The sequence below is a fragment of the Bombina bombina genome, chromosome 1 (assembly GCF_027579735.1).
Source record: "Bombina bombina isolate aBomBom1 chromosome 1, aBomBom1.pri, whole genome shotgun sequence".
Taxonomy (NCBI): Eukaryota; Metazoa; Chordata; class Amphibia; order Anura; family Bombinatoridae; genus Bombina; species Bombina bombina.
In genome coordinates, this window is record NC_069499.1 from 253,218,743 (window position 1) to 253,241,702 (window position 22,960).

Genomic DNA, 22,960 nt, shown 5'->3' on the forward strand with positions numbered 1-22,960 from the left:
GTTTCCTATGGTCGACCCCAGAAAGGACTTATGGCAGACAGTCCCCAAGGTCGAGGGAGCGGTTTCCACTTTAAACAAACGCACCACTATACCCATAGAGGATAGTTGTGCTTTCAAAGATCCTATGGATAAAAAATTAGAAGGTTTGCTTAAAAAGATGTTTGTTCAGCAGGGTTACCTTCTACAACCAATTTCATGCATTGTCCCTGTCGCTACAGCCGCATGTTTCTGGTTCGATGAGCTGATAAAGGCGGTCGACAGTGATTCTCCTCCTTATGAGGAGATTATGGACAGAATCAATGCTCTCAAATTGGCTAATTCTTTCACCCTAGACGCCACTTTGCAATTGGCTAGGTTAGCGGCTAAGAATTCTGGGTTTGCTATTGTGGCGCGCAGAGCGCTTTGGTTGAAATCTTGGTCGGCTGATGCGTCTTCCAAGAACAAGCTACTTAACATTCCTTTCAAGGGGAAAACGCTGTTTGGCCCTGACTTGAAAGAGATTATCTCGGATATCACTGGGGGTAAGGGCCACGCCCTTCCTCAGGATCGGCCTTTCAAGGCAAAAAATAAACCTAATTTTCGTCCCTTTCGTAGAAACGGACCAGCCCAAAGTGCTTCGTCCTCTAAGCAAGAGGGTAATACTTCTCAAGCCAAGCCAGCTTGGAGACCAATGCAAGGCTGGAACAAGGGAAAGCAGGCCAAGAAACCTGCCACTGCTACCAAGACAGCATGAAATGTTGGCCCCCGATCCGGGACCGGATCTGGTGGGGGGCAGACTCTCTCTCTTCGCTCAGGCTTGGGCAAGAGATGTTCTGGATTCTTGGGCGCTAGAAATAGTCTCCCAAGGTTATCTTCTGGAATTCAAGGGACTTCCCCCAAGGGGGAGGTTCCACAGGTCTCAGTTGTCTTCAGACCACATAAAAAGACAGGCATTCTTACATTGTGTAGAAGACCTGTTAAAAATGGGAGTGATTCATCCCGTTCCATTAAGAGAACAAGGGATGGGGTTCTACTCCAATCTGTTTATAGTTCCCAAAAAAGAGGGAACGTTCAGACCAATCTTAGATCTCAAGATCTTAAACAAGTTTCTCAAGGTTCCATCGTTCAAGATGGAAACCATTCGAACTATTCTTCCTTCCATCCAGGAAGGTCAATTCATGACCACGGTGGATTTAAAGGATGCGTATCTACATATTCCTATCCACAAGGAACATCATCGGTTCCTGAGGTTCGCATTCCTGGACAAACATTACCAGTTCGTGGCGCTTCCTTTCGGATTAGCCACTGCTCTAAGGATTTTCACAAAGGTACTAGGGTCCCTTCTAGCTGTGCTAAGACCAAGGGGCATTGCTGTAGTACCTTACTTGGACGACATTCTGATTCAAGCGTCGTCCCTTCCTCAAGCAAAGGCTCACACGGACATTGTCCTGGCCTTTCTCAGATCTCACGGATGGAAAGTGAACGTGGAAAAGAGTTCTCTATCTCCGTCAACAAGGGTTCCCTTCTTGGGAACAATAATAGACTCCTTAGAAATGAGGATTTTTCTGACAGAGGCCAGAAAAACAAAACTTCTAGACTCTTGTCGGATACTTCATTCCGTTCCTCTTCCTTCCATAGCTCAGTGCATGGAAGTGATCGGGTTGATGGTAGCGGCAATGGACATTGTTCCTTTTGCACGCATTCATCTAAGACCATTACAACTGTGCATGCTCAGTCAGTGGAATGGGGACTATACAGACTTGTCTCCGAAGATACAAGTAAATCAGAGGACCAGAGACTCACTCCGTTGGTGGCTGTCCCTGGACAACCTGTCACGAGGGATGACATTCCGCAGACCAGAGTGGGTCATTGTCACGACCGACGCCAGTCTGATGGGCTGGGGCGCGGTCTGGGGATCCCTGAAAGCTCAGGGTCTTTGGTCTCGAGAAGAATCTCTTCTACCGATAAATATTCTGGAACTGAGAGCGATATTCAATGCTCTCAAGGCTTGGCCTCAGCTAGCGAGGGCCAAGTTCATACGGTTTCAATCAGACAACATGACAACTGTTGCGTACATCAACCATCAGGGGGGAACAAGGAGTTCCCTGGCGATGGAAGAAGTGACCAAAATCATTCTATGGGCGGAGTCTCACTCCTGCCACCTGTCTGCTATCCACATCCCAGGAGTGGAAAATTGGGAAGCGGATTTTCTGAGTCGTCAGACATTGCATCCGGGGGAGTGGGAACTCCATCCGGAAATCTTTGCCCAAGTCACTCAGCTGTGGGGCATTCCAGACATGGATCTGATGGCCTCTCGTCAGAACTTCAAAGTTCCTTGCTACGGGTCCAGATCCAGGGATCCCAAGGCGGCTCTAGTGGATGCACTAGTAGCACCTTGGACCTTCAAACTAGCTTATGTGTTCCCGCCGTTTCCTCTCATCCCCAGGCTGGTAGCCAGGATCAATCAGGAGAGGGCGTCGGTGATCTTGATAGCTCCTGCGTGGCCACGCAGGACTTGGTACGCAGATCTGGTGAATATGTCATCGGCTCCTCCTTGGAAGCTACCTTTGAGACGAGACCTTCTTGTTCAGGGTCCGTTCGAACATCCGAATCTGGTTTCACTCCAGCTGACTGCTTGGAGATTGAACGCTTGATCTTATCGAAGCGAGGATTCTCAGATTCTGTTATCGATACTCTTGTTCAGGCCAGAAAGCCTGTAACTAGAAAGATTTACCACAAAATTTGGAAAAAATATATCTGTTGGTGTGAATCTAAAGGATTCCCTTGGGACAAGGTTAAGATTCCTAGGATTCTATCCTTCCTTCAGGAAGGATTGGAAAAAGGATTATCTGCAAGTTCCCTGAAGGGACAGATTTCTGCCTTGTCTGTGTTACTTCACAAAAAGCTGGCCGCTGTGCCAGATGTTCAAGCCTTTGTTCAGGCTCTGGTTAGAATTAAGCCTGTTTACAAACCTTTGACTCCTCCTTGGAGTCTCAATTTAGTTCTTTCAGTTCTTCAGGGGGTTCCGTTTGAACCCTTGCATTCCGTTGATATTAAGTTATTATCTTGGAAAGTTTTGTTTTTAGTTGCAATTTCTTCTGCTAGAAGAGTTTCAGAATTATCTGCTCTGCAGTGTTCTCCTCCTTATCTGGTGTTCCATGCAGATAAGGTGGTTTTACGTACTAAACCTGGTTTTCTTCCAAAAGTTGTTTCTAACAAAAACATTAACCAGGAGATTATCGTACCTTCTCTGTGTCCGAAACCAGTTTCAAAGAAGGAACGTTTGTTGCACAATTTGGATGTTGTTCGCGCTCTAAAATTCTATTTAGATGCTACAAAGGATTTTAGACAAACATCTTCCTTGTTTGTTGTTTATTCCGGTAAAAGGAGAGGTCAAAAAGCAACTTCTACCTCTCTCTCTTTTTGGATTAAAAGCATCATCAGATTGGCTTACGAGACTGCCGGACGGCAGCCTCCCGAAAGAATCACAGCTCATTCCACTAGGGCTGTGGCTTCCACATGGGCCTTCAAGAACGAGGCTTCTGTTGATCAGATATGTAGGGCAGCGACTTGGTCTTCACTGCACACTTTTACCAAATTTTACAAGTTTGATACTTTTGCTTCTTCTGAGGCTATTTTTGGGAGAAAGGTTTTGCAAGCCGTGGTGCCTTCCATTTAGGTGACCTGATTTGCTCCCTCCCTTCATCCGTGTCCTAAAGCTTTGGTATTGGTTCCCACAAGTAAGGATGACGCCGTGGACCGGACACACCTATGTTGGAGAAAACAGAATTTATGTTTACCTGATAAATTACTTTCTCCAACGGTGTGTCCGGTCCACGGCCCGCCCTGGTTTTTTTAATCAGGTCTGATAATTTATTTTCTTTTACTACAGTCACCACGGTACCATATGGTTTCTCCTATGCAAATATTCCTCCTTAACGTCGGTCGAATGACTGGGGTAGGCGGAGCCTAGGAGGGATCATGTGACCAGTTTTGCTGGGCTCTTTGCCATTTCCTGTTGGGGAAGAGAATATCCCACAAGTAAGGATGACGCCGTGGACTGGACACACCGTTGGAGAAAGTAATTTATCAGGTAAACATAAATTCTGTTTCTTTTACCTTAGAGGACATGGCGGCAGTTATGAATGCTACCCTCTCAGAGGTATTCTCCAAACTGCCAGGGTTACAAGGAAAGCGAGACAGCTCTGGGGCTAGAACTAATGCAGAGCTTTCTGACGCTTTAATGCCTGTGTCCGATATACCCTCACAATGCTCAGAAGCCGAGGCAGGTGAGCTTCTGTGGGTGACATTTCAGACTCAGGGAAGGCGTTACTTCAGTCTGATTCTGAAATGACAGTGTTTAAATTTAAGCTTGAACACCTCCGCTTATTGCTTAGGGAGGTTTTAGCGACTCTGGATGACTGTGACCCCATTGTGGTTCCAGAGAAATTGTGTAAAATGGACAAATACTTTGCAGTGCCTGTTTACACTGATGTTTTTCCAGTCCCTAAGAGGTTTTCTGAAATTATTACTAAGGAATGGGATAGACCAGGTGTGCCGTTCTCTCCCCCTCCGGCTTTCAAAAAGATGTTTCCCATAGATGCCGACATACGGGACTCGTGGCAGACGGTTCCTAAGGTGGAGGGAGCAGTCTCTACCCTAGCTAAGCGTACAACTATCCCCGTCGAGGACAGTTGTGCTTTCCTAGATCCTATGGATAAAAAATTGGAGGGTCTCCTTAAGAAATTTTTTATACATCAAGGTTTTATTCTCCAGCCTCTTGCATGCATTGCCCCATTTACTGCTGCAGCGGCTTTTTGGTTGGAGTTTCTTGAGGAGGCTCTACAGGTGGAGACCCCGCTAGACGATATTCTAGACAGGATTAAAGCTCTTAAGTTAGCTAACTCCTTTATGTCAGACGCCATTTTTCATTTAGCCAAGCTAACGGCTAAGAATTCAGGTTTTGCCAATTTTGCGCGTAGGGCGCTATGACTCAAGTCCTGGTCAGCAAACGTTATTTCAAAGTCTAAGCTTCTTAACATCCCCTTCAAGGACAGACCCTATTCTGGTCTGAAGGAGATCATTTCTGATATTACTGGAGGAAAAGGTCACACCCTTCCTCAGGATAGGTCCAATAAGTTAAGGACCAAACAGAATAATTTTCGTTCCTTTCGAAACTTCAAGAGTGGCGCAGCTTCAGTTTCCTCTAATGCAAAACGAGAGTGAAATTTCGCCCAGTCCAAACCAGTCTGGAGACCTAAACAGGCTTGGAACAAGGGGAAGCAGGCCAAGAAACCTGCTGCTGCCTCTAAGACAGCATGAAGGAGTAGCCCCCGATCCGGGACCGGATCTAGTAGGGGGCAGACTTTCCCTCTTCGCCCAGGCTTGGGCAAGACATGTCCAGGATCCCTGGGCATTAGAGATTGTTTCCCAGGAATATCTTCTGGACTTCAAAGCTTCATCTCCCAAGGGGAGATTTCATCTCTCACAATTATCTGTAAACCAGATAAAGAGAGAGGCATTCTTACGTTGTGTTCAAGACCTACTGGTTATGGGAGTGATCCACCCAGTTCCAAGGGAGGAACAGGGGCAGGGCTTCTATTCAAATCTGTTTATAGTTCCCAAGAAAGAGGGAACTTTCAGACCAATCTTGGATCTCAAGATCCTAAACAAATTTCTCAGGGTCCCATCCTTCAAGATGGAGACTATCCAAACCATCCTCCCTATGATCCAGGAGGGTCAATATATGACTACCGTGGACTTAAAGGATGCTTATCTCCACATTCCGATTCACAAAGATCATCATCCGTTCCTCAGGTTCGCCTTCTTAGACAGGCATTACCAGTTTGTGGCTCTTCCCTTCGGGTTAGCCACGGCACCAAGAATCTTTACGAAGGTTCTAGGGTCCCTACTGGCGGTTCTAAGGCCACGGGGCATAGCAGTGGCTCCTTACCTAGACGACATTCTTATACAGGCGTCGACTTTTCAAATCGCCAAGTCCCATACAGACATTGTTCTGGCCTTTCTGAAGTCTCACGGGTGGAAAGTGAACAGAGAAAAGAGTTCTCTCTCTCCTCACAAGAGTTTCCTTCCTAGGAACTCTGATAGATTCTGTAGAAATGAAGATTTACCTGACAGAGGTCAGATTATCAAAGCTTCTAACTTCCTGCCGTGCTCTTCATTCCACTTCTCGGCCGTCAGTGGCTCAGTGTATGGAAGTAATCGGCCTAATGGTAGCGGCAATGGACATAGTTCCGTTTGCCCGCCTACATCTCAGACCACTGCAACTTTGCATGCTCAAACAGTGGAATGGGGACTACACAGATTTGTCTCCTCTGCTAAATCTGGATCAAGATACCAGGGATTCTCTTCTCTGGTGGTTATCTCGGGTCCATCTGTCCAGGGGAATGAGTTTCCGCAGGCCAGAGTGGACTATAGTGACGACAGATGCCAACCTTCTGGGCTGGGGTGCAGTCTAGAATTCCCTGAAGGCTCAGGGTTCATGGACTCAGGAGGAAGCCCTCCTTCCGATAAACATTCTGGAACTAAGAGTGATATTCAATGCTCTTCAGGCTTGGCCTCAACTAGCTGCGGTCAGGTTCATCAGATTTCAGTCGGACAATATCACGACTGTAGCCTATATCGACCATCAGGGGGGTACAAGAAGCCCCCTGGCAATGTTGGAGGTTTCAAAGATAATTCTATGGGCAGAGGTTCACTCTTGCCATCTCTCAGCTATCCATATCCCAGGAGTAGAGAACTGGGAGGCATATTTTCTAAGTCGGCAGACTTTTCATCCGGGGGAGTGGGAGCTCCATCCGGAGGTATTAGCCCAGCTTATTCAACTATGGGGCAAACCAGAACTGGATCTGATGGCGTTTCGTCAGAACGCCAAGCTTCCTTGTTACGGTTCAAGGTTGAGGGATCCCCAGGCAGCGCTGATGGATGCTCTAGTAGCGCCCTGGTCCTTCAGCCTGGCTTATGTGTTCCCACCATTTCCTCTCCTCCCTCGTCTGATTGCCAAGATCAAGCAGGAGAGAGCTTCAGTGTTTTTGATAGCACCTGCGTGGTCGCGCAAGACTTGGTATGCGGATCTGGTGCACATGTCATCCTCTCCACCATGGACTCTGCCGCTGAGGCAGGACCTTCTACTCCAAGGTCCATTCAAACATCCAAATCTAATTTCTCTGCGGCTGACTGCTTGGAGATTGAACGGTTGATTTTATCAAAACGTGGTTTCTCCGAGTCGGTCATTGATACCTTAATTCAGGCTCGAAAGCCTGTCACCAGGAAAATCTATCATAAGATATGGTGTAAATATCTTCATTGGTGTGAATCCAAGGGTTACTCATGGAGTAAAGTCAGGATTCCTAGGATATTATCCTTTCTCCAAGAAGGATTGGAGAAGGGATTGTCAGCTAGTTACTTAAAGGCACAGATTTCTGCTCTGTCTATTCTTCTACACAAGCGTCTGGCAGATGTTCCAGACGTTCAGGCGTTTTGTCAGGCTTTAGTTAGAATCAAGCCTGTGTTTAAACCTGTTGCTCCACCATGGAGCCTAAACTTAGTTCTTAAAGTTCTTCAAGGGGTTCCGTTTGAACCTATGCATTCCATAGATATTAAGCTTTTATCTTGGAAAGTTCGGTTTTTGGTAGCTATCTCTTCGGCTCGTAGAGTTTCAGAGTTATCTGCCTTACAGTTTGATTCCCCTTATCAGATCTTCCATGCAGATAAGGTAGTTTTGCGTACCAAACCTGGGTTTCTTCCTAGGGTGGTATCTAATAAGAATATCAATCAGGAGATTGTTGTTCCGTCACTGTGTCCTAATCCTTCTTCAGAGAAGGAACGTCTATTACACAATCTTGACGTGGCTCGTGCTTTAAAGTTTTATTTACAAGCTGCTAAGGATTTTCGTCAAACATCTGCATTGTTTGTTGTCTACTCTGGACAGAGGAGAGGCCAAAAGGCTTCGGCATCTTCTTTCTTTTTGGCTGAGAAGCATAATCCGTTAAGCTTATGAGACTGCTGGCCAGCAGCCTCCTGAAAGAATTACAGCTCATTCCACTAGAGCGGTAGCTTCCACATGGGCTTTTAAAAATGAGGCCTCTGTTGAACAGATTTGTAAGGCGGCGACTTGGTCTTCGCTTCATACTTTTTCTAAATTCTACAAATTTGATACTTTTGCTTCCTCGGAGGCTATTTTTGGGAGAGAGGTCTTGCAGGCAGTGGTGCCTTCCATTTAAGTTCCTGCCTTGTCCCTCCCTTCATCCGTGTCCTAAAGCTTTGGTATTGGTATCCCACAAGTAATGGATGAACCCATGGATTGGATACACCTTACAAGAGAAAACAAAATTTATGCTTACCTGATAAATTTCTTTCTCTTGTGGTGTATCCAGTCCACGGCCCGCCCTGTCACTTTAAGGCAGGTGTTTTTTATTTTTAAACTACAGTCACCACTGCACCCTATAGTTTCTCCTTTTTCTTGCTTGTCTTCGGTCGAATGACTGGGCGTGGCAGCTAGGGGAGGAGCTATATAGACAGCTCTGCTGTGGGTGTCCTCTTGCAACTTCCTGTTGGGAAGGAGAATATCCCACAAGTAATGGATGAACCCGTGGACTGGATACACCACAAGAGAGACATTTATCAGGTAAGCATAATTTTTGTTTTTTCTCTGCACGTGCATGTGAAGCATAACTAGATATTCTCACTGCTCCAGCATTTTAAATACTGCAGCTGCTTAGAGAATCAATGGGGCTTGTATAATTTCAGCAATTAATAAATCGAGTCATTACCAGATGGTACAAGCACCTTTAGGCTCTCTGAGCAAGTGCTGTGTTTAAAATTCTGGTGCACGGTGCATACTTAAATACACTTTTGAAACAGCTATAGCTTTTATTAAAAGCATTTTTGCTAATACATGTATATTACAAAATTGCTTCTGTTCAATACCGAAATGCATCCATGTAGATTTCAATTTTGGCTGGAATGTCCCTTTTAAGATATCCTAGTGTTTCAGCTCTAATTGACCTAAGGGTTGTTTCTCGATAGGGACATTGTTTTTCTGTCACTGTAGTGGGAAGACTGACTTGCCCCCTCTGTATGTTAAAGGGACATGAAACCCAAAACTTTTCTTTCATGTTTCAGACAGAATATACAATTTTAAACGGCTTTCCAATTTACTTCTATTTTGAATTTTCTTTGTTATTTTGGTATATTTTGTTGAAAAGGAGGAAGTTCGGGAACATTCAGGTGTCTGCTGTACTATATGGCAGCCGTTTTGCAATAATGTTTTAGCATTATTTCCTGTCATATAGTACTCCAGACGTACACACTACCTATTTCTCTTGTAAGGTGTATCCAGTCCACGGATCATCCATTACTTGTGGGATATTCTCCTTCCCAACAGGAAGCTGCAAGAGGATCACCCACAGCAGAGCTGTCTATATAGCTCCTCCCCTAACTGCCACTACCAGTCATTCTCTTGCAGCTCTCGACAACATAGGAAGTAGCTAGAGAGATGTGGTGAATTTATGTAGTTTATCTTCAAAAAAATGAGGATTTACCTGACAGAGGACAGGTTGTCAAAACTTCTAAATTCCTGCCGTGTTCTTTATTATACTTCTCGCCCTTCGGTGGCTCAGTGTATGGAAGTAATCGGCATAATGGTAGCGGCAATGGACATAGTTCCGTTTGCCCGCCTACATCTCAGACCGCTGCAACTCTGCATGCTCAGTCAGTGGGATTACACAGATTTGTCCCCTCTACTAAATCTGGATCAAGAGACCAGGGATTCTTTTCTCTGGTGGCTATCTCGGGTCCATCTGTCCAAAGGTATGAACTTCCACAGGCCAGATTGGACAATAGTAACAGATGCCAGCCTTCTGGGCTGGGGTGCAGTCTGGAACTCTCTGAAGGCTCAGGGGTCGTGGACTCAGGAGGAGGCACTCCTTCCAATAAACATTCTGGAACTAAGAGCGATATTCAATGCTCTTCAGGCTTGGCCTCAGCTAGCGGCAGTGAGGTTCATCAGATTTCAGTTGGACAACATCACAACTGTAGCATACATCAACCATCAAGGGGTAACAAGGAGTTCCCTAGCGATGTTGGAGGTTTCAAAGATAATTCAATGGGCAGAGATTCACTCTTGCCATCTATTAGCTATCCATATCCCAGGAGTAGAGAACTGGGAGGCAGATTTTCTAAGTCGTTAGACTTTTCATCCGGGGGAGTGGGAGCTCCATCCGGAGGTGTTTGCACAGTTGATTCAACGTTGGGGCAAACCAGAACTGGATCTCATGGCGTCTCGCCAGAACGCCAAGCTTCCTTGTTACGGATCCAGGTCCAGGGATCCCAAGGCAGCACTGATAGATGCTCTAGCAGCGCCTTGGTCCTTCAACCTGGCTTATGTGTTTCCACCGTTTCCTCTGTTCCCTCGTCTGATTGCCAAGATCAAACAGGAGAGAGCATCGGTACTTTTGATAGCACCTGCATGGCCACGCAGGACTTGGTATGCAGATCTGGTGGACATGTCATCCTTTCCACCATGGACTCTGCCTCTGAGGCAGGACCTTCTACTTCAGGGTCCTTTTAACCATCCAAATCTAATTTCTCTGCGGCTGACTGCTTGGAGATTGAACGCTTGATTTTATCAAAGCGTGGTTTCTCCGAGTCGGTCATTGATACCTTAATACAGGCGCGAAAGCCTGTCACCAGGAAAATCTATTATAAGATATGGTGTAAATATCTTCATTGGTGTGAATCTAAGGGTTACTCATGGATTAAGGTCAGGATTCCTAGGATGTTATCTTTTCTCCAAGAAGGATTGGAGAAGGGTTTGTCAGCTAGTTCCTTAAAAGGACAGATTTCTGCTCTGTCTATTTTTATGCACAAACGTCTGGCTGAGGTTCCAGACGTGCAGGCGTTTTGTCAGAATCAAGCCTGTGTTTAAACCTGTTGCTCCGCCTTGGAGTTTAAATTTAGTTCTTAAGGTTCTTCAAGGGTACCAAACCTGTTTTTTTACCTATGGTGGTATCTAATAAAAATATCAATCAGGAGATTGTTGTACCGTCACTGTGTCCTAATCCTTCTTCAAAGAAGGAACGTCTTTTACACAATCTTGACGTTGTTCGTGCTTTAAAGTTTTATTTACAAGCTACTAAAGATTTTCGTCAAACATCTGCATTGTTTGTTGTCTACTCTGGACAGAGGAGAGGCCAAAAGGCTTCGGCAACCTCTTTCTTTTTGGCTAAGGAGTATAATACGCTTAGCTTATGAGACTGCTGGCCAGCAGCCTCCTGAAAGGATTACAGCTCATTCTACTAGAGCGGTAGCTTCCACATGGGCTTTTAAAAATGAGGCTTCTGTTGAACAGATTTGTAAGGCGGCGACTTGGTCTTCGCTTCATACTTTTTCAAAGTTCTATAAATTTGATACTTTTGCTTCTTCGGAGGCTATTTTTGGGAGAAAGGTCTTGTAGGCAGTGGTGCCTTCCGTTTAAGCGCCTGCCTTGTCCCTCTCTTCATCCGTGTCCTATAGCTTTGGTATTGGTATCCCACAAGTAATGGATGATCCGTGGACTGGATACACCTTACAAGAGAAAACATAATTTATGCTTACCTGATAAATTTATTTCTCTTGTGGTGTATCCAGTCCACGGCCCGCCCTGTCATTTTAAGGCAGGTGTTTTTTATTTTTAAACTACAGTCACCACTGCACCCTATAGTTTCTCCTTTCTCTTGCTTGTCTTCGGTCGAATGACTGGTAGTGGCAGTTAGGGGAGGAGCTATATAGACAGCTCTGCTGTGGGTGATCCTCTTGCAGCTTCCTGTTGGGAAGGAGAATATCCCACAAGTAATGGATGATTCGTGGACTGGATACACCACAAGAGAAATAAATTTATCAGGTAAGCATAAATTATGTTTTATATCTCTTCAACAAAGAATAACAAGAGAAGAAAGCAAATTTGATAATAAAAGTAAATTGGAAACTTTTTTAAAATTGTATTCTCTGAGTCCTTAAAGAAATGTTTTGGGGAATTTCCCTTTAAGGCAGATGCAAGTAGTATTATTCAGTGGTCCCATATTTTCTTCTATAAGGTACGACGAGTCCACGGATTCATCCTTTTACTTGTGGGATATTATCCTCCTGCTAACAGGAAGTGGCAAAGAGCACCACAGCAGAGCTGTCTATATAGCTCCTCCCTTAGCTCCACCCCCCAGTCATTCTCTTTGCCTACTCTATGTACTAGGAAGGGTAAAGTGAAAGAGGTGATAAAATATTAGTTTTTAATTTCTTCAAGCAAAATTTTTTTTTTTTTAAATGGTACCGGTGTGTACTATTTACTCTCGGGCAGCAGATGGATGAAGACTTCTGTCTGGAGCATGAGGATCTTAGCATTTGTCACTTAGATCCAGTTCAGTTCCCACAGAGGCTGAGGGGTGCAGGAAACTTCAGTGTGAGGAACGTTTTCATGCTATATAGCAGTAAGGTATGTTCAGTTCTAGTGCGTCTAATTCTTTCACCCTGCAAGGTATGGCCGCAGTTATGAATACTACCCTCACAGAGGTTTTATCTACGCTGCCTGGGTTGAAGGGGAAGCGCAGTAGGTCTGGTGTGAGAACAAATGCTGAGCCCTCTGACGCTTTATTAGCCATATCCGATGTACCCTCACAATGTTCTGAGTTGGTGAGGGATTTGCTGTCTGAGGGAGAGATTTCTGATTCAACTCAGAAAGGCTGACAGTATCCCCATGAGGGTAAGGGTAAAGCAGTAATCCTAAGAGCTATAGAAGGGCATTACTAAGCTTGCAATAAGGGGCTGATTAAAAAATGGTTGACACTGAGTTTTTGAATGTTTGTGGGCAAACGTTTTGTAACTGGAAGTGCTTTTAACGTTTTTTGGGCAACTTTGAGGGTACACTTGGCTTATTTTTTTGGGTCTCAGAACCCACATGGCTAGTTTAAAACCGCTCTGGTTCGGTTCTTTGAGGCTGTAGAGACATCGAGTGTGATGGGCGGGGCCTATTTTCGCGCCTCAGATGCGCAGTTGTTTTCACTCAGCAAGCTCCAACTCCTGAGGGCCCTTGTGGATGTTTTGGGCCAAATCGAAGCTTTAACCCCAGGTGCTGGGGGTGTTTTTTCCGGATTAAGGCCTTATTTCAATCCGCTTTGCACATTAAAGGGTTAAATGTTTTAATTTCTTGTGGGGCAAGCTTAACTACACAAATTGAGTCTGCTATCAAAAATTTGGAAAGTTTGGTGTATTTTAAAGCAGTTTTGCAGAACGTTTATGCTTTTTTTCTCTTAAAGGTGCAGTACCGTTTTTTAAGATTGTTGTTTTTTCACTAAATAAAGTGTTTTCAAGCTTGTTTGTAGTCATTACTAGCCTGTTCAACATGTCTGACATTGAGGAAAGTCAATGTTCAATATGTTTAGAAGCCATTGTGGAACCCCCACTTAGAATGTGTCCCTCATGCACTGAAAGGTCAATAAATTGCAAAGAACATATTTTAGCTACTAAAAGTATGTCGCAGGATGATTCTCAGTCAGAAGGGAATCCGGTTATGCCATCTAATTCTCCCCAAGTGTCACAACCATTAACGCCCGCACAAGCGACGCCCAGTACTTAAGCGTACAACTATACCTATTGAGGACAGTTGTGCTTTCAAAGATCCTATGGATAAAAAAAGAGGGTCTCCTTAAGAAAATATTTGTTCATCAGGGTTTTCTTCTCCAACCTATAGCGTGCATTGTTCCTGTAACTACTGCAGCTGCTTTTTGGTTCGAGGCTCTGGAGGAGGCTCTTCAGGTTGAGACCCCATTAGATGATATTCTAGATAGAATTAGGGCTCTCAAGCAAACTAATTCTTTTATTACAGATGCCGCTTTTCAACTGGCTAGATTAGCGGCAAAGAATTCAGGTTTTGCCATTTTAGCGCGTAGAGTGTTATGGCTTAAGTCCTGGTCTGCTGATGTGTCATCAAAATCTAAGCTTTTAGCCATCCCTTTCAAAGGTAAGACCCTATTCGGGCCTGAACTGAAAGAGATAATTTCGGACATCAATGGAGGGAAAGGCCATGCCCTTTTTCAGGATAAGACAAATAAGATGAGGACCAAACAAAATAATTTTTGTTCCTTTCGAAACTTCAAAGGTGGTCCCTCTACCTCTTCCCCTGCTGCAAAACCAGAGGGGAATTTTGCTCAATCCAAGTCAGTCTGGAGACCTAACCTGACTTGGAACAAAGGTAAACAGGCCAAGAAGCCCTCTGCTGCCACCAAGACAGCATGAAGGGGTAGCCCCCGATCCGGGACCGGATCTAGTAGGGGGCAGGCTTTCTCTCTTTGCTCAGGCTTGGGCAAGAGATGTTCAGGACTCCTGGGCTTTAGAAATCGTAGCCCAGGGGTATCTTCTAGTTTTCAAAGATTCTCCTCCAAGGGGGAGATTCCATCTTTCTCAATTGTCTGCAAACCAGACAAAAAGAGAGGCGTTCTTACGCTGTGTAGAAGACCTATATACCATGGGAGTGATCCGCCCACTTCCGAAAGCAGAAAAGGGGCAGGGGTTTTACTCCAATCTGTTTGTGGTTCCCAAAAAAGAGGGAACCTTCAGACCAATTTTAGATCTCAAGATCCTAAACAAAGTCCCATCTTTCAAGGTGGAGACCATTCGGACTATTTTACCAATGATCCAGGAGGGTCAATATATGACCACTGTGGACTTAAAGGATGCGTATCTACACATGCCTATCTACAAAGATCCTCACCAGTTCCTCAGGTTCGATTTTCTGTTCCCTTTTTGTTGGGCACAGCTCCCAGAATTTTCACAAAGGTGCTAGGGTCCCTTCTGGCGGTTCTAAGGCCGCGGGGCATAGCAGTGGCGCCTTATCTGGACGATATCTTAATTCAGGCGTCGACTTACCAACTAGCCAAGTCTCACACGGACATCGTGTTGGCTTTTCTAAGATCTCGCGGCTGAAAGGTGAACGTAAAAAAGAGTTCACTTATCCCTCTCACAAGAGTTCCATTCCTGGGAACTCTGATAGATTCGGTGGACATGAGAATTTTTCTGACGGAGGTCAGGAAATCAAAGATTTTAACCACCTGCCGAGCTCTTCATTCAGTTCCTCGGCCGTCAGTGGCTCAGTGTATGGAGGTAATCGGACTAATGGTAGCAGCAATGGACATAGTTCTGTTTGCTCGCTTGCATCTCAGACCACTGCAACTATGCATGCTCAATCAGTGGAATGGGGATTATACAGATTTATCTCCTCAGATAAATCTGGATCAAGAGACCAGAGCCTCTTTTCTTTGGTGGTTGTCTCAGGATCATCTGTCCCAGGGAATGTGTTTCCGCAGGCCAGCGTGGGTCATAGTGACGATGGACGCCAGCCTATTAGGCTGGAGTGCTGTCTGGAATTCCCTGAAAGCACAGGGTTTGTGGATTCGGGAGGAGGCTCTCCTCCCGATAAATATTCTAGAACTGAGAGCAATATTCAACGCGCTTCAGGCGTGGCCTCAGCTGGCTTCGGCCAGATTCATAAGATTCCAGTCGGACAATATCACGACTGTAGCATATATCAATCATCAGGGGGGAACAAAGAGTTCTCTAGCGATGATAGAGGTTACCAAAATAATTTGATGGGCAGAGACTCACTCTTGCCATCTTTCAGCAGTCTATATCCCAGGAGTGGAGAACTGGGAAGCGGATTTTCTAAGTCGTCAGACTTTTCATCCGGGGGAGTGGGAACTCCATCCGGAGGTGTTTGCACAATTGATTCAGCAATGGGGCACACCAGAATTGGATCTGATGGCGTCTCGTCAGAACGCCAAACTTCCTTGTTATGGGTCCAGGTCAAGGGATCCTCAGGCAGTACTGATAGATGCTCTAGCAGTACCCTGGTCGTTCAACCTGGCTTATGTGTTTCCACCATTTCCTCTCCTTCCTCGTTTGATTGCCAGAATCAAACAGGAGAGGGCTTCAGTGAATTTGATAGCACCTGCGTGGCCACGCAGGACTTGGTATGCAGACCTGGTGGACATGTCATCCCCTCCACCATGGTCTCTGCCACTGAGACAGGACCTTCTGATTCAAGGTCCGTTCCAGCATCCAAATCTAGTTTCTCTGCGGCTGACTGCTTGGAGTTTGAACGCTTGATTTTATCCAAGCGGGGTTTCTCTGAGTCGGTCATAGATACCTTGATTCAGGCTCGAAAGCCTGTCACTAGGAAAATTTATCATAAAATATGGCGTAAATATCTTTATTGGTGCGAATCCAAAGGCTACTCATGGAGTAAGATTAGGATTCCTAGGATGTTGTCTTTTCTCCAAGAAGGATTGGAGAAGGGGCTATCCGCTAGTTCCTTAAAGGGACAGATATCTGCTTTATCAATTCTACTGCACAAGCGTCTGGCAGATGTTCCAGACGTTCAGTCGTTCTATCAGGCTTTAGTTAGAATCAAGCCTGTGTGTAAACCTGTTGCTCCGCCATGGAGTTTGAATTTAGTTCTTAAAGTTCTTCAAGGGGTTCCGTTTGAACCTATGCATTCCATAGATATTAAGCTTCTATCTTGGAAAGTTCTGTTTTTAGTTGCTATCTCTTCAGCTCGAAGAGTTTCTGAACTATCTGCATTGCAATGCGACTCGCCTTATCTTGTTTTCCATGCTGATAAGGTGGTTTTGCGTACCAAACCTGGATTCCTTCCTAAGGTTGTTACTAATAGGAATATTAATCAGGAAATTGTTGTTCCCTCTCTGTGTCCTAATCCTTCCTCTAAGAAGGAGCGTCTGTTGCACAACTTGGACGTGGTTCGTGCTTTGAAGTTTTACTTGCAAGCAACCAAAGATTTCCGTCAAACATTTTCTTTGTTTGTTGTCTATTCTGGAAAACGTAGAGGTCAAAAAGCTACGGCTACCTCTTTCTTTTTGGCTGAAAAGCATCATCCGTTTGGCATACGAGACTGCGGGACAGCAGCCTCCTGAAAGGATTACAGCTCACTCTACTAGAGCGGTGGCTTCCACATGGGCTTTTAAAAATGATGCTTCTGTTGAACAGATTTGTAAGGCTGCGACTTGGTCTTTGCTTCATACCTTTTCCAAGTTTGATACTTTTGCTTCTTCGGAGGCTATTTGTGGGAGAAAAGTTCTTCAAGCAGTGGTGCCTTCTGTTTAACCATCTGTCTTGTCCCTCCCTTTCATCCGTGTCCTGTAGCTTTGGTATTGTATCCCACAAGTAAAGGATGAATCTCTGGACTCGTCGTACCTTATAGAAGAAAAGTAAATTTATGCTTACCTGATAAATTAATTTCTTCTATGGTACGACGAGTCCACGGCCCGCCCTGTCATTTTAAGACCGATTTTTTTATTTTTTTTATTTTAAACTTCAGTCACCTCTGCACCTTTTAGTTTCTCCTTTTTCTTCCTGTACCTTCGGTCGAATGACTGGGGGGTGGAGCTAAGGGAGGAGCTATATAGACAGCTCCGCTGTGGTGCTCTTTGCCACTTCCTGTTAGCAGGAGGATAATATCCCACAAGTAAAGGATGAATCCGTGGACTTGTCGTACCATAGAAGAAATTAATTTATCAGGTAAGCATAAATTTACTTTTTTATTTAGTTAGTTCTGGTGAGTTGCAAATGGCAGAGAAAAAAATGCATAAGGAAAAAAAATAATTACGGACATCCTAAAATTATATATGTATATCACTGTAGCGAAACTTAACTTAAAAATGATTTATGGCAAGTCATCTGTTTTTTAAGGCTAAACACAGAAACACAGGAAAATACTCAGCTGGAAAAAATTAATTCCCACACAAGCACAGTATCATGAAGACCTTATGATTTTAGGTTGTGGGGGGTTAACTTTTGATCTGTCTGATTTCAGGAAGGGAGAAAGGCTGTCAAGTTGCTACAAGGTGTTATGCCCTTTGGAGATAACGTAGCAGTGACGATTGTACATGGTCCAAGAGTGTGTTTACTTTCATTTCAGACCCTAGAACAGGGAGGGATACAGGCTACATTGGCTGTGTAGAGCACATACATCTGAATCCAAGGAATTATAGAACCAAGTAGATCACATAACTAATTTGGGTATGGAAGCCTAGTATTTTAATAGGATCTGAAAAGTTACTGACAGTAAGAAAAATTGAGACTGGTCTGGAAGGGTCTCAAAATGTTTAAATTGAATTGTGGTTTTACTTGCTCATTATGTCTTCTGTTCTGTTGCAGGCTCGGATAGCCTTCTTGCAGGGTGAAAGGAAAGGTCAAGAAAATTTGAAGAAGGATTTAGTAAGAAGGATAAAAATGTTAGAGTATGCATTAAAACAAGAGAGGTATGTACACACTGCTGTGATATAAATGTGCTAATAGTGGATACTGTTGTATGTTGAGTTTTGGATAGCACATGCTTCACTTTAGCTAGTGCCAGGCTTTCAAACACATTACATCTATTTTTATAGTAGCTTCGTTTCTCTTTCGTCATATCCATCTTTCATGGCCATCACATGTAAATGAAATCTTAGATTTGGCACCCAAAATGTTGTACTCAGGCAACTGATAAGTTAATTGTTCTCAAACATGCTGTAGAAGGAATCTTTCAAATGGTTTGGACTGCCTGTCCCTGTCTCTCCCCCCCCCCCCACACCCCTGGAAGGTTGATTTTATACTGTTTTAGCATACTTTTTATTTTTATAACCATAAGGAATTAAAAGGGGTGAAAAATGTACCCTGCAAGTGTCTGTTAACTGTTTAAATTTAGTTTGAAATTGAATTTGAGTAATTTTTTTTTTTTTGTACATGGAATGTTACTTTATGTTCAAAACATTATTTGTCTCGGTTAATTGTGTTTCAGGGCAAAGTACCATAAATTGAAATATGGAACTGAGCTTAATCAAGGAGACCTTAAGATGCCCACGTTTGAGCCAGGTAAGCTGCAGTTGATTGGGTTGAGTGGATGATGACACTTAAGCTGTTCTTATTTTAACTTTTTTTTTTTTTATTAGGTTTAATTTTTAAATACTGAACATTCCAAAACTATATTAGCTTACTTACATACTATACTAAAGAGCAGACCAGCAATATTAAGATCACTCTGGCTATTCCTACTCAAAAATGCCCTTTTCTTCTGTAAGATACGACGAGTCCACGGATTCATCCTTTACTTGTGGGATATTATCCTCCTACTAACAGGAAGTGGCAAAGAGCACCACAGCAGAGCTGTCTATATAGCTCCTCGCTTGACTCCACCCCCCAGTCATTCTCTTTGCCTACTCTAAGTAATAGGAAGGGTAAAGTGAAAGAGGTGATAAAATGTTAGTTTTTATTTTCTTCAAGCAAGACTTTTTTATTTTAAATGGTACCGGTGAGTGCTATTTTTTCCCAGGCAGCAGATGGATGAAGACTTCTGCCTGGAGACTGATGATCTTAGCAGTTGTTACTAAGATCCAGAGTAGTTCCCACAGAATGGCTGAGGAGTACTTAAGAAACTTCAGTGTGAGGAACGTTTTTTATGCTACAAGCATTGAGGTATGTTCAGTAATTTCTTTCTGGAGAGACTGTGTTATTTCAGAATTGGCTGACAGTATCCCCATGAGGGAAAGGGTAAGCAGTAATCCTAATGCATAGAGAGGGGTATTACTTGACCTGTATATTGGGCTATAAAAAAATGGTTGACACTGATGATATGAGGTTTGTGGGCAAACGTTTCTATGTTGGGAGTTAAAGATAACGTTTTTCTTTTGCATGATGTACCGAGTCCACAGATTCATCCTAACTTGTGGGATATTGTCCTTCCTGACGGGAAGTAGCAAAGAGAGCACCACAGCAGAGCTGTCTATATAGCTCCCCCCTTAACTCCACCCCCCTGTCATTCTTTTTGCTGGCTCTAAGCAGGAAGAGTAAAGAGAAGAGGTGTTAAACTGTTTGTTTTATTTGATCTTCAATCAAGAGTTTGTTGTTTTTAAATGGTACCGGTGTTGTACTATTTACTCTCAGGCAGGACATAGATGAAGATTTCTGCCTGGAGGATGATGATCTTAGCATTTGTAACTAAGGTCCACTGCTGTTCCCACAGAAGCTGAGGAGTACAGGAAAACTTCAGTGTGAGGAATGGTTTCTTGCTATACAGCAATGAGGTATGTTCAGTCATATTTTCTGCAGAGACTGTGTTAACTCAGAAAGGCTGACAGTGTCCCCATTAGGGGAAGGGAAAGCAGTAATCCTAGTGTTATCAGAGGTTTTTACTAGCTTGCATAAAGGGTTAATTTTTTGTGGGCACCCAGTTTATGTGAATTTGGGACAAACGTTTTTGTGTCTGGGAGTAACGTTTTCTGTTTTATGGGACATTTGCTTGAGGGTTCTTTGGGGTTGTTTATAACCCACATGGCTTTCAGGCAGGGTTTGTTAGTTTTGTGTAGGCCCCAGCAACATCGAGTGAGGTGGGCGGGGCCTACATTTACAAGCAGCAAGCAACTTCTCCTGAGGTCCTGAGAGTCTTCTGAGGGACTAATTGAAGCTTTAAAACCCATATTATAAGGGCAGGTAGGGTCACAGCAGAGCTGTGGCAAGGTGCTTAGGGGGTTTTAACCGGTTTAAGATATTTCAATCCGGTTTTTTCATTTGGGGGTTTATTGCTTATTAACTTGTGGTGCAATCCTTCTAAAGCTTAGTGGGTACACTGTTAAAATTTCAGAAAAATTTAAGCAATTTTAACCTGTTTTGCAGTTTGTGTATGCCTTTTTTTCCTCCTAAAGGCACAGTACCGTTTTTGCAAATTGTGTTTTTTTCATTAAATAAAGTGTTTTCCAAGCTTGCTTGCTTTATTACTAGTCTGTTAAACATGTGTGACACTGAGGAAACTCATTGTTCAATTTGTTTAGAAGCCATTGTGGAACCCCCTCTTAGAATGTGTCCCACTTGTACTGATATGTCTATAAATTGCAAACAGCATATTTTTACTTATCAAAGTTTGGAATTAGATGATTCACAGACAGAAGGAAATCAGGTTTTGCCATCTAGTTCTCCCCAAGTGTCACAACCAGTAACGTCCGCACAAGCGACGCCAAGTACTTCTAGTCTGTCTAATTCTTTCACCTTGCAAGATATGGCCTCAGTTATGAATACTACCCTTACAGAGGTTTTATCTAAACTGCCAGGGTTGCAAGGGAAGCGCAGTAGCTCTGGGTTAAGAACAAATGCTGAGCCTTCTGATGCTTTAGTAGCCGTATCCAATATTCAGTCACAATGTTCTTAAGTAGGGATGTGGGATTTGCTGTCTGAGGGAGAGATTTCTTATTCAGGAAAGATGTTCTCTCAGACAGATTCAGATATGACAGCATTTAAATTTAAGCTAGAGCACCTCCGCTTATTGCTCAGGGAGGTTTTAGCTACTCTGGATGATTGTGACCCTATTGTAGTTCCAGAGAAATTGTGTAAAATGGACAAATATTTAGAGGTTCCGGTTTACACTGATGTGTTTCCGGTCCCTAAGAGGATTTCGGACATTGTTACTAAGGAGGGGGATAAACCAGGTATTCCGTTCTCTCCCCCTCCTGTTTTTAAGAAAAAGTTTCCCATTTCTGACACCATAAAGGACTCATGGCAGACGGTCCCTAAGGTGGAGGGACCTATTTCTACCCTGGCTAAGCGTACAACTATACCTATTGAAGAGAGTTGTGCTTTCATTGATCCTATGGATAAAAAATTAGAGGGTCTCCCAAAGAAAATTTTTGTTAGTCAAGGTTTTCTTCTTCAACTATAGCATGCATTGTTCCTGTAACCACTGCAGCTGCCTTTTGGTTTGAGGCTCTTCTAGATGATATTTTGGACAGAATTAAGGCTCTTAAGTTGGCTAATTCTTTTATTACAGACGCCGCTTTTCATCTTGCTAAATTAGCGGCTAAGAATTCAGGTTTTGCCATTTTAGCGCGTAGAGCGTTATGGCTTAAGTCCTGGTCAGCTGATGTGTCATCTAAATCTAAGCTTTTGTCCATCCCTTTCAAAGGTAAGACCCTATTTGGGCCTGCATTGAAAGAGATCATTTCAGACATTTTGGAAGGAAGGGTCATACCCTCCCTCAGGATAAGTCAAATAAGACAAGGACCAAACAAAATAATTTTCGTTCCTTTCGAAACTTCTAGGGTGGTCCCTCTACCTCTTCCCCTGCTGCAAAGCAAGAGGGGAACTTTGCTCAATCCATGCCAACCTGGAGACCTAATCAGGCTTGGAACAAGGGTAAACAGGCCAAAAAGCCTGCTGCTTCCACTGTCAGCATGAAGGGGTAGCCCCCGATCCGGGACCGGATCTAGTAGGGGGCAGACTCTCTCTCTTTGCTCAGGCCTGGGCAAGAGACGTTCAGAATTCCTGGGCAGTAGAAATTGTAACCCAGGGATACCTTCTAGATTTCAAGGATTCCCCTCCAAGGGGGAGGTTCTATCTTTCTCAATTGTCTGTAAACCCGACAAAAAGAGAGGCGTTCTTAGGCTGTGTAGAAGAGCTTTTTACCATGGGAGTGATCTGCCCAGTTCCAAAAGCAGAACAGGGGCAGGGGTTCTACTCCAATCTGTTTATAGTTCCCAAAAAGGAGGGAACCTTCAGACCAATTCTGGATCTCAAGATCCTAAACCAATTCCTAAAAGTTCCGTCTTTCAAGATGGAGACCATTCGGACTATCTTACCATTGATCCAGGAGGGTCAATATATGACCACCGTGGACTTAAAGATGCGTATCTGCACATTCCTATCCACAAAGATCATCACCAGTTCCTCAGGTTCGCCTTTCTGGACAAGCATTATCAGTTTGTGGCTCTTCCTTTTGGGTTGGCCACGGCGCCGCAAATCTTCACGAAGGTGCTAGGGTCCCTTCTGGCGGCTCTAAGGCCACGGGGCATAGCAGTGGCACCTTATCTAGACGACATTCTAATTCAAGCGTCGTCCTTCCAACTAGCCAAGTCTCACACGGACGGTGTGTTGGCCTTTCTAAGGTCTCACGGGT

The 22,960-nt window shown here is 44.0% G+C and overlaps 1 protein-coding gene across 2 annotated transcripts in view; it reads left to right on the plus strand.

The window, feature by feature from the left end:
• STRN3 (striatin 3) overlaps positions 1–22,960 on the plus strand; it is a 532,215-nt gene that overhangs the window by 105,937 nt on the left and 403,318 nt on the right. For both annotated transcript variants that reach the window (XM_053697936.1, XM_053697935.1), the window contains exons 2-3: positions 18,199–18,302; positions 18,821–18,894. In XM_053697936.1, coding sequence (XP_053553911.1) covers positions 18,199–18,302; positions 18,821–18,894 — 178 coding nt within the window. The remainder of the gene's footprint in view (positions 1–18,198; positions 18,303–18,820; positions 18,895–22,960) is intronic.